This window comes from Chiloscyllium punctatum, chromosome 22 (genome assembly GCF_047496795.1).
Source record: "Chiloscyllium punctatum isolate Juve2018m chromosome 22, sChiPun1.3, whole genome shotgun sequence".
NCBI lineage: Eukaryota > Metazoa > Chordata > Chondrichthyes > Orectolobiformes > Hemiscylliidae > Chiloscyllium > Chiloscyllium punctatum.
The window spans coordinates 86,372,907-86,385,502 of NC_092760.1; the positions used below are offsets into that span (position 1 = coordinate 86,372,907).

Genomic DNA, 12,596 nt, shown 5'->3' on the forward strand with positions numbered 1-12,596 from the left:
ACATAATTAATGCACAGAGCTTTCAACTATTCAAAAATGCATCAAAAGAAATACTGTGTCATGATAAAAATATCAGCTCTATTTCTGTGGATTTGTTCCAATATATAAATATGCATTTTTAAATTTCAAGAGCAGATTTGTAACCAGAATTGCAGCACCTCATGCACTGAAATTTTATTCCCCTAATTATTATGCAGCGTTGAAGAAATCATTAATGTAAAAGGTTCTGCATGAACAGTTTCTAATCATTTCAATCCCACAATTAGATTACAGTCATTGCTAAAAGTTGGATTATATTCCCATATTACACGCAATGCTCTTCTGACCCCAGCTACCACCTTGGCTTACGTGCATCTACAGCTGGTACATCTCTCTAGAGGCTATGCTCCAAATGAGTTTTGAATCAAATTAAAAACATAATAACACATTGGATCAAAGAGCTGCTGATTGGAGAGAGTGCCTCAATTTTTCCATGTGCATTCTAGGCATGCAACTTTTATATTTAATACTTTCATGGGCTGTGAGTGTCACTGGCTCAAACAGTGTTGATTTTCCTATCCCTAATTGCCCAGAGGCAGCTAAGACTCAAGCCACATTGCTGGAGCAACTGTGGTTAGTAGTTCTGCCTCACAGCACCAGGGACCAAGGTTCAATTCCTGCTTCGGGCAACTGTCTGTGTGGAGTTTGTACATTGTCCCCATGTCTGCGTGGGTTTCCTCCGGGTACTCTGGTTTCCTCCCAAACACCAAAGATGTGCAGGTTCGAGTTGATTGGTCATAATAAATTGCCTACAGTGTCCAGGTTTGGTGGATTAGCCATGGAAAATGCAGGGTTATTGGGGATAGTGAGTCTGGGTGGGGTGCTCTTCAGAGAGTCGGTATGGGCTTGTTGGGCTGAGTGGCCTGTTTCCACATTGCAGGGATTCTATGCTGTGGGCCTGAAGCCAAATGTAGGCCAGACCAGGTAAGGATAGCAGATTTCTTTTAGGACCAGACTTTTTTTTCCCCACTGTCAATAAATTCATGGTCATCATTAGACTCTGAAAGCCAGATTTTCTATTGAATTCAAATTCCACCACGAGCAAGATTCAAACCCAGGTCTCCCGAATATTACCTGTGGTCTTTAGATTGACATGAGACCATTGACTCCCCTGAAAACATAAAATCTATTCCTTTGGATGTGGGTGAGGATAAAGTAATGCAAAAGTGCAGTGGTCAACAAACACTTACTGAGCAACAATGATCAGATAGAAAGTAAGAATGGATATAAGTTATACCTACACTGCTCAACTCTTATGAAACTGCCCAATATAATATACAACAGTTGTAAACTGCTAAGGTGCATTTAGATTCAGCTGCACGGATAACTGCTCATAAAATATTACAAATCTCTCAAGCTGTTGGTACAGAAATTTTTCTTCTGGAATTGTATCCTATCGTAGCTACTTAAATGTTTACAATGTATTGTCAGAGTGAATTAAGTGAGAGATGTCAAGTTAATTAATAATAAACTGTGATTATTTGGGAAACATCCCAATTTTCCTGAGGTGATTATCGATATGACGGGTGAAAAGGTTTCAGAAATAAGGTGTAATCCTTCCCTGATCAACACCAGCGTGAGAAATGCAACACCAGAAAGAATCAACAGTCCAAAAGGAACAGGCCCAGCACCAATTTCCCAGGGGATCTACCTCTGAGCAGCAAATGTGACCTTTCAACCTTCCCTTCAGCTCAAAATCAGAATGATTTCAATTTCAAAATGAGGGTCAGGGAGAGAATGCCTTTAGGGAGCAGGTGGACTTATCGAGACGGAGAACTTAGTTCCTCGTGCTAACTTGAATCATTGCACCTTACAGGGACAATAAATTATTGATAACCGTGTTTCACACCTGGACCTTGAAATGTTAACATGGGGGGAAAGAACGAGGAGTCATAGTTTCAGAACGAGGGGTCATTCAGTTGAGAGAGATGAGGGAGAGTTTCTCTCAGAGGGAACGTGGGCAAGTTCAAAGCCAATGTAGTTGATGAGGAGTGCTCCTGAGAATGTGTACGCTTGGGGCTCCACCAAGAGGCTAAGCCAAACACTCACTTGCTGAGGAGCAATCACTGTTGACTTCCATTGGGTTGGAAGTAGGATAAACTCAATGGAGATACAAATGACTGAGACCAGCCCTGGAGTGAGCAGGGTCAGTGTTCCCAGGAGAAAGTGAGGACTGCAGATGCTGGAGACCAGAGTTGAAAAGTGTGGTGCTGGAAAAGTGCAGCAGCCCAGGCAGCATCAGTGTTCCCTTCTGTGAGGTAGGGAATTTCCATTTCAAGTCAGGTGAGGCCTCCCATAGGACAACAGCATCACATGGACGGCCCATACACTGAAGTGGACACACACTAATGAGTGCCTCATGCTGTATGTGAACCCTAGGCATTACTGTAATCTGCTGTATGGACCCCAAACACTCTTGACCACACCATACATCATCAAGGATCATCGCCACTCCTCACTGTGACACACACTAAGTAGTGTCTTGCCGTCTGGAAAGATTCACTCTAGTTGTACCTTTTGAGATACAATTGCCTTCACATAGTGCAGATTTTGCTCACTCTGCACTTTAGACAATAGAACCTCACTAAGGATGACTAGGCTCTGCAGCTTCAATGTCGTGGTTGCAGCTAAACAAATACAAAGCTGATGATGAATGGTGAATTATATTTAAAATCCATGATGATGTTTTTACAGCAATGCTTCACCTCTGTCCTCTCGGAAGGCTTTTCTCTTTCCTTCCCACTATGTCTCAGTGCAGTCCCAGGTTCTGCATTTGTGTTGGAGGGACCCCGCTGTACAATGGAGTCCATTAGCCTCAGAGCTTTGGTCACGTGATCCTGGGAGAAGCTTGTGCCTGGACAGCCCAGACACACTGAGGGTCTTCTGCCCAGAGGTGGGTGCACTCCCCTTCAGGGCTGAGGCTGAGGTAGGACGGAGGTGGAAGGCACATCTCGAGTGTCCTGAATGGGTGGGGGCAGGAGGGGGGGGTCTGGTTCCTCCTACAGCCAGGTGCCCACCAGCACCACCCTGTCTTCTGGTGAGGAAGGGACATCTTAAATGAAGTCAAGGTCCCTCATTCCCCGCTGTCACCCCACTCGCTCTTGGAGCTCAGCACCACAGGCTAGATCAATGGAGTGCCAATCCGTGTACCTCTCAAGTAGACCCCTGAAGCGGCCGGATCTGCGTCTCCATGGCAGCTGCCAACCTGCCCACGGAGGTGGACAGATGGTCACATGCCCAAGGCATCAGAATGCCAACCTCATTGCTGCTGGTCCACAGCCTCTGTGTCAGTCTTTCCGACAGCCTTGCCTGCTGCTCCTGTCTCTGCTTCTGCAAAGTAACATCGGGGAATCCTCGCTTGCCTGGGCCTAACCGAGTACTTGGTCTCCAGCCATCCTCTGAGCGCCAGTGACCTGGGGCACTTCTCCCCGGACCATCTGCAGAGATGTGGCAGTGAAGTGTTCACCAACTGGAGCTTCCAATTCTAATCCAGTCAATGTAACCAATGAGGTGCCAGTGTCTGAGCTGGGTGGAGACTGAAGGGACAGCCTGGCTGGTGCTTCCTCTGAGGGTTCCATGCTGTATATTGGCAGCACCATTCCCTTGATCACAGAGCCCATAGTAATGCTGCAGGAAACAACAGAGAGAATGTCAACATTTGGGCAGGTGAATAGTACAGAGTGTGGACAATGGGAGAGTAGCACAGCCATGGACAAATATTCTTACTTGGTTGCTGAGGCGTGGATGATGTCCTGATGACTGGTCCCAGTCCTCAGTCAGCTACAGTCATGATCACTGCCTCCGAGGGATGAGTAACGAAATGTCAGGCGCCCCAGCCACCCTGGCACTTTCAGCCCCTACAATGAGCTGTTTTTCTCCAGGAATGAGAGAAACATGAGTGACGTAAAAGTTGGTGGCACAGCTGTTAGGACAGGAAACAGGTGGGGAAGTGCCTCGAGCATGTGAGTCTACATCATAGAGGGCATGCAGGGTCAATGGTGTTGAGAGTTTGTGGTAGATGAGCGAGGATGAGGGAAGACGTTGCATGCTATACTGAGAATGGTGGAGCATGAGCCTTGATGGGAGGTGGGTGCGGTAACAGAGCGGGAGTGAGGGGAAGGTAGCACAGGGACAAGATGATGTCACTCACCCTTTTGGGGAGGAGAAAGTCATTGACCCTCTTGTGAGATTGTTTCACATTTCTCTGGAAGGATAAAGCTGCCCTCGCCCCGGGTGGCAACCTTGGCCCAGGCTGGGCAGGGTCTGGTGCCTTGGCATCTTCTGCTAACCCTGGGGGAAGAGGTTGCATCGCCTAATCACCAGGACCTTCAGCTCCCAGTCTGCAAAATGGAGCGCCAATGTCCCTGCGTCTGGTACGTGCAACTCTGCAGGAATGGTGCTGGGTGCTGGAATCACGCAATCTCCTATCAGTGGTGATCATTCTACTGACATAGAGTGGGAGATCCGGGCTCTCACTGGCATACCACTGAATTAATGAGGCAAGTTTGGGATAATAGTGCAAGAAAACTCATTGAAAGAAACTCAAACACAACAACACTCAGCTAATTTCTGGCAACATTCAGCCCAATGTTTCTCTCTCCACAGCTGCTGAGGTTCTCCAGCACTTGCTGTCTTCATTCCAGAACTTGCAGTACACTGCATTTATTCCAATAACAGAAGTTGTAGGCTGAATACTTTCCTTTTGTAATCAAAATTTGTTCACTAGGAAACCTCTCAGAATCATAAATGGGTTATAGACGGAATTTCTCTTCTGCACAGTAGAAAATTACAAAAAGGGACACTGTTCTGATAATTTGCCTTAATATTGATTTTCCTTAGTCAGAAAATTCCATTTGCTTGAAGAGATCAGATTAAGACTGACCTGCATCCCAATTTCAATTTAAGAAAAGATCAAAGAGTCAACATTAAAAGAAATTTTGTTCTGCTGAAGGAATTCTCAGCTCGAAAGAAATGCATCATAATTCTCTGCAATGTGTCACTCTGCAACATTAAATGTGATCCCTAAGTTAGTTTTGTTGACATTTTAAAAGTTTTAAAGCACATCTCCAAGGTAAAGTGAAGGACAATTAAACCTGCTAAGCTCTCTCTCCATCATTCTTGTCAAGTTCCATGTAATATAACCATCACTATGTGGAATGATAGAGTCAATACACTGGAGTGTCAATTAACTATTCAACATCGTTTGAGTCTGATGATTGATGTTTGCATAAGGGATGATCAAAGTGAGATGTTCGAGATTGTTAAAGGAATTAATGGGATAGATAGACCCACTTGATACAGGTGCCAGCTTAATAAGGCAGACATTAATACAAGAGAAGCGTAGGAACAGGAGTAGGCCATTCAGCCCCTCAATGAGATTGGATCTTGGCTGATCTGTGGCTAAACCTGCATTTGGCCCATATTTGTAATACCTTTGCTGAACAAAAATCCCAGATTTAAAATCAAAAACTGATCTAGAATTCACTGTCATTGTGGAAGAGGTAAATCATTGAGCAAAGCCATTCATCAGAAAGAATGCTGCATATCTGGAACACTCTTCTGCTGAAAATGCTTTCAGAAACAGATCAATTGACCATTATGAAATGGAGTATTATAGGCTTTTATTTTAGCTAAAGGTATTCATGGTTATGGAAATGAAGGGTTAAAATATAAATCACTGAATGATTGAAATGAATGTGGGACACGCTCAAGGGGCTGAACGGCCAATGCTGCAATTCTTTTGATGCCCATTTATCAGAATACAAGCTCACATTGATGTGCATACTTGAATGCTGAGTTGCTCTGTAGCACCTTGATCAGATGGGCCAATAGGCTAAGGATTGGGAGATGGAGTTTGATTTAGAAAAATGTCAGGTGTTACATTTTGGAATGGCAAATCAGAGAAGGACTTATATACTTAATGGTAGGGTCCTGGGAAGTGTTGTCAAACCAGGAGACCTTGGGGTGAAGGCTTGTAGTTCCTTGAGGGTGGAGTTGCAAGTAGACAGCCGAGTGAAGAAGATGTTTGGTACACTTACTTTTGTTAGTTAGTACATTGAATATAGGAGTTAGGATGTCAGTTGCAGCTGCATAGGACATTAGTTAGGCCACTTTTGTAATATTGCATTCAATTCTGGTCTCTCTGCTATAGAAAAGATGTTGCTAAACTTGAAAGGGTTGAGAAAAGATTTACAGGGATATTGCCAGGGTTAGAGGGTTTGAGCTTCCTGTGGTGCTAGATGGTATAATTATAACATTTAAAAGATATCTGAATGGGTACATGAATAGGAAGGGTGTCGAGGGATATGGGCCAAATGCTCACAAATGGGACTAGATTAATATAGGATATCTGGTTGGCATGGACGAATTAGACTGAAGGGTCTGCTTTCGTGCTGTACAAATCTATGACTTTATATTAATCTGTCAATTTGACTCGAGAAACCAGACTCCATCATGGGGAGAGTTGGCATGTGAAAATAAAGTATTCAGGATTACAAAACCATAACATGACACTTGGTTCATCGGTTCAATTTCTACATTGCAAAGAGACGACTGATATCCTAAACCCTCACTGTCCACAATAACAAATTGCAAGCCCTTTATTTGAACCTGACAATTGGCAGAACCCATCTGCTTGCTTAATCACACAATAGAACACTAAGACATAAATTGGAGCGAATGTCTCAAAGTTCAAAGTTCTGTTAAAGGGCCTCTGGTAAAACTCACTTTTGTCGTCATTTTTGCAAGAAGCTCCTGGAGATCCATGATGCCTTGCACCAGGTTAAGGAAGTCACTGCAAGTTGGGCATGCTCCAAAAAGACAAAAAAAACAAGATAAAAGTGTGAGAATCTCGCAAGCGGCAGAATACATGGAACTCAATGCTTTTGACCCTAAGAGAAATCATGTAAATTGACTAAAAACATATGTTCATTTTTGATAGTTACCATGGTAACGGCAGGGTAACTTAACTTGCCTTGCATCACCTTTACAAACAATGCAAAGTAATATTGACAGGCAGAATATAACTTCACAAGCTTTCAAATTTAGATGCTCTTGATCTCCATAGCAATGACTAAAGAAGTCTTAAACTGTCAGCTTGAAAACTGTAGCAAAACGCATGAAAACATTTATTTATGGAATTGCATTACCACGATATCTCCGTTCAACTCTTGGTTTGATTCATCAACTAAGTGCAATCAGTGATTTATTTGCATGTTGCACTGTGTTCTCTTCCCTACGCAAACTGTTTCACGGAAAAGCACACAGTCGTACTTACACTTTTCAAGATTGGAAAGCAGTTGATTTTTCAGCTGACTTAGTGAGCAATATCATTCAGATGCACTTTTTTAACAAAAATAATTCGAAAACCTACTTATCCACACAAAGTAGACCTGTTCTTAATTCTGTTAAAATAACATTTTTTAAGTCAAATGAAAGACACTAAAACTTAAAAAGGAACATTGCTCTTCACTTCTTTGGAAAATCAGATTTTTGTTTTGTATGGGTTTCTCCAACAGAGGCAAAAAGTAGTGATGACCATTTTTTTTCAATTATTGGCTTGAAACCCTGCTGGCCAAATCACCAGAAGTGAAACCGAGATCTAACTGTGAAAATAATTGGCTACAACTGCTTCCAAATGTTTCATAATCTGACACACAAAACAATTAACTTTGGCATATCTTGTTCTGGCAAATAGAATACAATAGTAACACAAATCTGTTTAGACCATGATTAATGTTTACAGAAATACACATACGTAACAGCAAATAAGGGCAAGAATATCTTTACAGGAATAATCCAATCAACTCTTTATATTGGCATCAATATGAAAACATTATTCAATATGTAAAGGTTCCAAGCCATTCCCTGGTCCACAGCCAGTCTTTGAAGTTTAGTCATCTCACTGGCACGGTGCCCTTCAACTTTACAGTTTTGTATGCTGTGGAATTAACCACTACCAGCTAATGTTTGTGAAGGAGTACTGCATTCATCTTCCCTTCCATACTGGGTGTAAGGAAGGGCTGGATGATGAACCACAAATGAGTTTAAACAGGAAGAGGAACTTGACTTAACAACAGGATGTAGTTTATTGAATGACAGCAATAGGAACATCGGCTGCAACAAATACAGAAAATGTTGCAGGAACTCAGCAGGTCTGGTAGCATCTGTGGAGAGAGAAACAGAGTTAATGTTTCTGACTCTTCTTCAGAAATTCTTGACATGTTAACCCTGTTTCTATGTCCCTTGATGCTGCAAGAACTACTGAATTCCTCCAGTTACTTCTGTAGTTATTACAGGTTTCCAATATAATTAGATTAGGTTTGATTCCCTACAGTGCAGAAACAGGCCCTTCAGCCAAGCAAGTCCACATCAACCCTCCAAAGAGTAACCCATGCAGACCCATTCACCTGCTCCCTACTAATGCATCTATCACTACAGGCAATTTAGCATGGCCAATTCACCTGACCCGCACATCTTTGGATCCTGATCCTGATCTTGACATCTGCAGGATTTTGGTTTTATTCAGTACACTGGGGGTCATGAGTAATTGTGCAAAATATCAGGAGCCAGGGATGACACACCTAACCCCATTGGGACCTCAAGCTATATTCGTCCTACTGTCCACCCAAGATTGTGTGGCATCATCCAATCGGGTGAAGGTTAATGCAACCTTTTCAGAACCAGTACCTTTTGTAATGTATGCCCACCAAGACTGGGGATCACCAATCCCACCTGTACTTTGTATCATCAGCCTTATAAAAAGGGGTTGGCAAGGGCTCTAAGTCTCTCATAAGAGCAAACAAGTGAGACTGTAAAACAAGCATATCTGGTTCCCAGTCTACTCCTGGGATATTGCAATGCACTCCACCTATGGGGCAATAGATAAGTGAAGGGCCAAGTGAATTGAACCCAGCAGAGAAAAAGGTGAGGAAAGCAGAGGTGGGAGGAGAGTGGAATATTTAGTGCACTGTAAATAACAGCTGACAGAATAATTCACAAGGACACATCTTATTAAGAAAATACATGACAGACAGTCTGGTGTTGATATCAATGTGACTCCTGTAGAAAGCAAACAGCTCTGTCCTATCAATGTACTTGCCTTTGATTTGCTGCTAGTTCAATGCAATTGAAGGAAAACGACAAACAACACGTCATGCCATTTTCAACTCAAAGCACCATCTATAGCCACGTGCATGAATGTCAAACATAGAATCATTGAGATGTACAGCACCGACACCAATGCTTTGGTGCAACTTGTCCATGCTGACCAGATATCCTAACCTAATCTAGACCCATTTGCCAGCACTTGGCCCATACCCCTCTAAACCCTTCCAATTCATATACCCATCAAGATGCCTTTTAAATGTTGCAATTGTACCAGCCTCCACCACTTTCTCTGGCAGCACATTCCATACACGCACCACCCTCTGTGAAAAAGTTGCCCTTTAGGTCCTTTTTATATCTTTCCCCTCTCACCCTAAACATATGCCCTCTAGTTCTGGACTCCCCCACCCCAGGGAAAAGACCTTGTATATTTACCCAATCCATGCCCCTCATGATTTTATAACACAATATTCCAAGAGTGGCCTAACCAACATCCTTCTGATAAGAAGGAGACCAGAATTGCATGCAATATTCCAATAGTGGCCTGACCAATGTCCTGTACAGCTACAACATAACCTCTGGTCATAGCATTAAGGATAGGAGTTCAATGAAGGAGAGCATACCAAAAACCTTCTTCACTATTCAATCTACCTGCGACTCCACTTTCAAGGAACAATGAACCTGCACTCCAAGATCTCTTTGCTCAGCAACACTCCTCAGAACTTTATCATTAAATGCATAAGTCCTGATCTGATTTGCCTCTCCACAATGCAGCATCTCACATTTACCTACATTAAACTCCATCTGCCACTCCTCAGCCCATTGGCCCAACTGATCAAGACCCCCTTGTACTCTGTAGTTCTTTCTTTGCTCTCCAGTACACCTCCAATTTTCCAATTTTGGTGTCATTTGCAAAAATGACTAACAAAACCTCCTGGGTTCACATCCAAATCATTTATATAAGTGACAAAAAGCAGTGGACCCAGCACCAATCCTTGTGGCACACCACTGGCACAGAGCAGAGTAAGATGTCCAAATGCAATGGAAGGAAATACGAAGAGAAAATTCTTCTCTCTATGCAGCGCTGAGATTATTAAATATTTAAAATTGTGAATTGTAATAGCTTAATGTTGATAACCCATTTAAAATTCATGTTTGCATTTATAGCCTGACACAGGACCCTGACTGCAGGTGATAACATATTTTTACAACTGCTTGGCCTCTTGCATCTGTATTAATGACATGCTTTCACACATAATTTGTCATCTCATTTTGTACCTTTTATGCATCCTTCAAATTTGGGCTCAAATCTCTTGTTTATAGGAATGGTGATACCAAGAAACAACTCATTTCCAAAAGAAAAACACAGGCATCACCGACAAAGATGCAAAGTGTTTCAAAACTCCCCCAAATGGAGAAATGCAATATTTCAGTATTGCTTGAGAAAACTGCTCAGAGGCAAAAGCAAAACCAGGCTACCTCCAAAGAATGCATTATTCAACCAAATGCAACATTATTGAGCACTTCCCCTCCCACTATGTCAAATCTCTTATCAAATCAAGAGATTAAATAACTGAAGAATCATCTGGTGAGGCTTTGTGGGTGGAGATAAGAAATAAGAAGGGGATGGTGATGTTATTCGGTTGGTACTATATGACCCCAAATAGACAACGGGAATTAGAGGAACAAATATGCAGGGAGATTGTGGAGACTTGCAGGAGCAATAGGGTTATTGTAGGAGCCTTTAATTTTCCTGATATAGACTGGGACTGCCAGAGCGTTAAGGGCTTAGATGGGATGGAATTGTTAAATGCGTTCAGGAAAGTTTCTTCAAGCAGTGTATAGAGGATATTAGTCAGGAAGGGGCAAAACTCGATCTACTCTAGGGAAATAGGGTTAGAGAGGTGACAGATGAGACAGTGGGAGAGCACCAATGACCATAGATCTATTAATTTTAAAATAGTTATGGAGAGGGACAAACTGGCCCACATGTTCAAGTTCTAAATTGGGGATTTTGATGGAATTAGACAGGAGCTTGCAGGGGTTGTTTGGAATAGCTTGTTTGCAGGCAAAGGGACCTCTGGCAAGTGGGAAGCCTTTAAAAGTGAAATAGCTAAAGTTCAAGGTCGATATGTTCCTGTGAGGGTGAAAGGCAAGGCTGGCAGGAATAAGGAACCCTGGATGGCAAGAGATATTGAGTTTTTGACCAGAAAACAGAAGGAGGCATGGCTCAGGTACAGGCAGCTGGGATCAAGGGAAACCGTGGAGATATATAGGGAATACAGGAGTTTATTGAAGAAGGAAAACAGGAGGGTGAAAGAGGGGTGCACGAGATTGCCCTGGCTGAGAAGATTAGGGTGAATCCAAAGAGGTTATTTAAGTATATTAAAGAAAAAAGAATAACGAGAGAGAGAATAGAATTCCTCAAAGACCAAAGTGGGGGGGGGGGGGGGGACATAAACATGTAGAACCGCAGGAGATGGCCGAGATCTGCAATGAATATTTCTCCTCTGTGTTTACTGGTGGAGAAAGACATGAAGATTTGGGAACTTGGGGAAGTTAGTGGCGATATCTTGAGGACAATCTATATCACAGCAGAGGTGGTGCTGGAATGCATGAAGGTGGATAAATCTCCTGGTCCTGACCAGATATACCCAAGAACACTGCAAGAGGCTTGGGAAGAAATGGCGGCGGTCCTGGCTGATATTTTTATATCATCAACAGCCATGGGTGACGTCTCGAAGACTGGAGGTTAGTGATTGTTGTGCTATTAATCAAGAAGGGCTGCAAATAGCAACCTGGGAACTATAGACCAGTAAGCCTAATGTCTGTGGTGGGTAAGTTACTTGAGAAGATTCTGAGAGATAAGATATACATGCATTTGGAAAGACAGGGTTTGATGAGGACCAGTGAGCATGGCTTTGTGCATGACCGAGTCTCACTATTTTGATAGAGCTCTTTGATGAAGTGACCAGGAAGGTTGATTAGGGCAGGGCAGTAGATGTAGTTTGTCTGGATTTCAGTAAGGCCTTTGATAAAGCTCCACACGGTAGGCTGTTCTGGAAGATTAGCTTGCATGGAATCCAAGGACAGCTGGCAAATTGGATACACAATTGCCTTAATGGAAGGAAGCAGAGGGTAATTCTGGAAGGATGCTTGTCAGATTGGAAGCCTGTGACTAGTGGAGGGTTGGTCTGTGTCTATTACTGCTTGTTATCCATATCAATGATTTGGATGAGAACGAACAAGGCATGTTTCGTAAGTTTGCAAATGACACCAAAATAGGCAGGATTGTGGGCAGTGAGGAAGGTTATCAAAAATTGCAGCAGGACCTTGATTAGCTGAGGAAATGGGCCGAGAAATGGCAAATGGTGTTTAATATAGCTAAGTGTGAGTTCTTGCATCTTGGAAAGTCAAATCAAGGTAGGAGTTTCATGGCAAATGATAGGGTC

At 42.8% G+C, this 12,596-nt stretch overlaps 1 protein-coding gene across 3 annotated transcripts in view; it reads right to left on the bottom strand.

Annotated features, from left to right (window-relative positions):
- LOC140493827 (protein kinase C-binding protein NELL1-like) overlaps positions 1-12,596 on the bottom strand; it is a 980,593-nt gene that overhangs the window by 809,066 nt on the left and 158,931 nt on the right. For 2 of the 3 annotated variants that reach the window (XM_072592758.1, XM_072592757.1), the window contains exon 7: positions 6,766-6,850. In XM_072592758.1, coding sequence (XP_072448859.1) covers positions 6,766-6,850 — 85 coding nt within the window. The remainder of the gene's footprint in view (positions 1-6,765; positions 6,851-12,596) is intronic. The other variant, XM_072592756.1, reaches the window with a different exon arrangement.